The sequence below is a fragment of the Nansenia antarctica genome, assembly GCF_963989245.1.
Source record: "Nansenia antarctica genome assembly, chromosome: 5".
Taxonomy (NCBI): domain Eukaryota; kingdom Metazoa; phylum Chordata; class Actinopteri; order Argentiniformes; family Microstomatidae; genus Nansenia; species Nansenia antarctica.
The window spans coordinates 32,675,683-32,680,166 of NC_137690.1; the positions used below are offsets into that span (position 1 = coordinate 32,675,683).

Here is a 4,484-nt window from a genome sequence, read left to right on the forward strand (position 1 = left end):
AATGCTTCATTATCAGACCATGACAGAATAACGGCGCTCTAACCTGTATGAAACTTGTGCTCCTACCCTGCCAGTCTGCACTGATTTAGGACAACAGTGCAACAACTTCGCGGCTGAACTTTAGTTAAATTTACGGCGTCATATACCATCAATGGGAAACATGGAAAAATGCATGACATACAGATTTAATTTTATGACGTTCCGAAATCCGAAGTGACAGGAATGCTGGAGAAACAGCCGCTGTCCACTGCATTAATTAACTACATGTCCTTGATGAGTCTCCCGCTCACTGCCCTCCATCAAAAATGGCACATCCATCGATAATATTACATAATAACAACTGCTCGGATTAGATTGCGAGTTATATTGGTATAATAAGTGCCGCAATATAGCGTCATATACCACCATGGGGGGGGGGATTCGCTCCTATCATGCACATATCAGCATGTGGATAGATAACTTTAGATAGATAACTTTACATTAAATATGTCTACCATCATCCGCTGTCAAACACCACAATTTATTTCTAAATAAACATGATTGTACATCTCTGTAACACCCTGTGACAAACGCGCAGATATGAGTGCTCCGGTGTCCTGCTTTGATAGTCTAATGGAAGTGATCAGGTAGGCTACCAGTCCTCTACTGCTAAACCCGAAAGTGCTGGACTTTGGAACTTTCTATGTTAAGCATAGGCACCTCGGCATAACAGCGATTTTGTTATGCTTGTTGTAAAGAAAAGGTCTATAATGCATTGAAATGACATTAGTACATCAGACATTAGACATCAGACATGGAAATATGTCATGCGCGACTGTCCACAAATCAATTTAAATCTAATCTTTATTAATAAGTAATTACAGAGAAAGTAAAATGACATTTCCGCATTGAATAGAGCAACATAATTTCTGTAGATGATTCGCAATGCATCCTGGAATCAAGGGGTAGCGTACCCCTACGGTTTCAAAGCTAGTCTGGTCCTGGAATCGCTCGAAACGAAGTCATAAAAAGCCCTCGAAATGAAGCCATGGCTCGATGAAATATGAATTGGGACACCCCTACCCCTAAACGTGAACGCTCAAAACGAAGCCATAGGGGTGAAAACGAAGCCGTAGGGGTGAATTGGGATTGGCCCTTAGTCAACTTTTTTTTTCACCAGCATCACATCGACATCCCTAGAGTAGATGAAAACCCTAAAATGGACCCTTAACCTTGACCCCCTAACCTTAACCAAAATATCAACCGGGAAATTCTAATACGGGTTCGCTGGCCAAAGTCCCAGTAATTTTTTCCCCCCTCTAACTCAGTAGCCAGGAGAGACTGCACCACTCACACTGGAACGCAGGTTGTGTCCAAGTTGCCAAGTTGCCAGGTTGCCAGGTTGTGCCAGGTCTTTGACATTGTCCTCTGTTGCCCCCTCTGTGCCCCTCCCCCTCTCTGTCCCTGTGCCCCTCCCCCTCTCTGTCCCTGTGCCCCTCCCCCTCTCTGTCCCAGGACTTTGCCAACACCATCCCCGGCCACGGGGGCATCATGGACCGCTTCGACTGCCAGTACCTCATGGCCACGTTCGTCAACGTCTACATCGCCAGCTTCATCAGGTGACCTCTCACTGACCTCTCAGTGACCTCTCAGTCTCCCCGTGTTGCCAGCCTTTCTGTCTGTCTTTCTTTCTCTCTCTCTCTCTCTCTCTCTCCTCTCTTCCTCTCTCTCCTCTCTCTCTCTCCATCTCTGTGTGTGTCATCCATTGTCATTCAGATTCAGATTCATATTCAGATAACGTTTATTGCCATTATGCATACACATATAGGAATTTGCTTTGGCATTACAGTAAGTGCGTTTATACTTTTTTTCCCTGTGTATACAAAAACAAATGCAAAAAACAGGACAACACAGGACAGACAACAGTGCATTGGATAGTGCAACATATATAAAGTGCAGTGCAGAGTTTTTACAGTGAGTCCAGTGCATATTCAGTCCTGGGCAGACTTGGGGGCGGGGGGGAGGGGGAAGCCAGAGTCATTTATCAGCCTGGCGGCTGAGGGGAAGAAACTGAGCCTGTGGCGGGCCTTCAGTGCCTTAGGCAGCCGCAACCTTCTTCCAGAGGGAAGCAGGGTGAGGAGGCCGTGGCCGGGGTGGAAGGGGTCGGCCATGATCTTTCTTGCCCTCCTCAGAGCCCTGGTGTCATGCAAGGAGTTGAGGGAGGGCAAGGGACAGCCGATCACCCTCTCTGCTGAACGTCATGATCTCTCTCTCTCTCTCTCTCTCTCTCAATCTCTGTGTGTATGTCATCCATTGTCATGATCTCTCTCTCTCTCAATCTCTGTGTGTGTGTCATCCATTGTCATGATCTCTCCCTCTCTCTCTCAATCTCTGTGTGTATGTCATCCATTGTGTCATGATCTCTCTCTCTCTCTCTCTCTCAATCTCTGTGTGTATGTCATCCATTGTGTCATGATCTCTCTCTCTCTCTCTCTCTCTCTCTCTCTCTCTCTCTCCTGTCTGTCTTACTCTCTCTTTCTCAATTTCAATTAAATTAATGTCATCCATTGTGTCATGATCTCTCCCCCCCCCCCCCCAGGGGTCCCAACCCCTCCAAAGTGATCCAGCAGCTCCTGGCCCTGCGGCTGGACCAGCAGCTCTACATCTTCAACTCTCTGAAGAGCCACCTGACAGAGAAGGGGCTGCTCTCCCTCACGGGGGAGGAGCTAGCCGCCTAGGCCCCCCCAGGGACAGCTCATCCATCAGAGAGGGGGGGGGCAGACCCCTGGAGGAGGAGGAGGGGTCACACCGACCGTGTGAGCGACAACACATCAGAGGAAAGAAATAACCTAAGCCTTGGGTCATTCCATTTCGTGTGTGTGTGTGTGTGTGTGTGTGTGTGTGTGTGTGTGTGTGGGAGTAAGTGAGTGAGTGAGTGAGTGAGTGAGGGATTTTGAAAGCGTTTGTGTGCGTGCGAGAGAGAAAATGTCGAATTCTGTCGGGTGTTTCAAGTCGGGTCTCCGACTTACCGTGTGGGGTCATTGTCCACGTTCAGCCATAGTACACTTACACACCCACGCCACTTTAATCTCTGTCACATCATGAGGTCAGATCTCCATTTCCATGTGTAAACCAGGATATCCTCTATACCTATAAAATGTGTGTGTGAATATTTTATGGTACATATTACATTTTTTTTTATTATTTCTTTTAACATTTCGTTTTTAATGCACTGCTCGACATGCTCACACTGTATCCTCGACCGCAGCTTAATATCTGTTGTAAGTGTTACGTATTTATATATGATATTGTTGGTTGAGTTATGTTCCATGACGTTGTTGTTGCTGTTGTTGTTGTTGTTGTTGTTGCTGTTGTTGTTGTTGCATCTCTGTGGGTCATTTCATGTGCGTACCTGTGTTCCACATTCTTCACTTCACAGCCTTTTCACAGCCGGCCAAACCGCTAACCGCAGGGACGACGCGTGCAGGGGAGGGTAGGGGGGTAGGAGAGGGTGAGGGTAGGGGGTAGGAGAGAGTGAGGGTAGGAGAGGGTCGAACCGTTCTAGGTTGCGAGCAGCTAAATGTGGTGCCGAACGCGAGGGATTTGTCTGGATTATTGAATAATGTCATAAGAGGAGAGGGAACCCAAATGGAGGTCAAGGTGAAACCAATTCCCGGAGTGCGACGGGGGGGTGGGGGGGGAGAGAGATCCACGTTTATACAACGCCTCTGTGACCTAAAAGGAACGATATAACAGGAAGCGATATTCCAAGATTTTCTTCCAAGATTCCCATCAAAAACGAAACTGCCATAATGTTAAACCATTGTGATCTCCGACCGTTGGGTGAATGGCGTGTACAGCTAGGAGCCGCGGTTATTTGAACGCGACACCGATATGTTAAGAACCGTAATTGTAATCAGACGATTGTTATTAAACGGTCCTGTTTAATCCGGGTTTCCGTCGATGGCTGTCGATGACCGCTGCCGTTCAGGTTCTCATAAGAAGGGGCGATGTGCTGCAGGACTAAACCCTTATTGTTTACATCACTTAGGTCACGTTCGTAAATTAGCTCTGAGAGCGTCCACGTGAATGCCTCTTGTCCAATCAAATTATTTGGGGCGGCTGTGGCGCAGGAGGAAGATTGCCGTCCACTGATTGCAAGGTTGGCAGATCGGCGGTTCAAGCCCCGGCTGGCCACATCCACGTCGAAGTGTCCTTGGGCAAGACACTGAACCCCACAATTGCTCCCAGTGAGCAGGCCAGCGCCTTGCATGGCAGCTTGCCGCCATTGGGGTGTGAATGTGTGTGAATGAGGCCGTTGTAAAGCACTTTGGATAAAGGCGCCTATATAAGTCAGTCCATTTTATTTTCCATTTGGTCCCGTTCTCCAGAAAGTCAGAAAACAACACTTTGATATAACTTTCGAACAAACGCCACGCACACTTAAAACAGTGAACTCTGAAAACAGGTCTCTGAGAGACTCTCAGAACAGCTCTGTTAGAGAC

At 47.6% G+C, this 4,484-nt stretch overlaps 1 protein-coding gene across 1 annotated transcript in view; it reads left to right on the forward strand.

The window, feature by feature from the left end:
* The window catches only part of cds2 (CDP-diacylglycerol synthase (phosphatidate cytidylyltransferase) 2), a 21,104-nt gene extending 17,686 nt beyond the window's left edge, over positions 1-3,418 (forward strand). The window contains 2 exon segments of the mRNA XM_080530999.1: positions 1,495-1,598; positions 2,579-3,418. Coding sequence (XP_080387125.1) covers positions 1,495-1,598; positions 2,579-2,717 — 243 coding nt within the window. The 3' untranslated portion in view covers positions 2,718-3,418.
* The last annotated feature ends 1,066 nt before the right edge of the window (positions 3,419-4,484 follow it).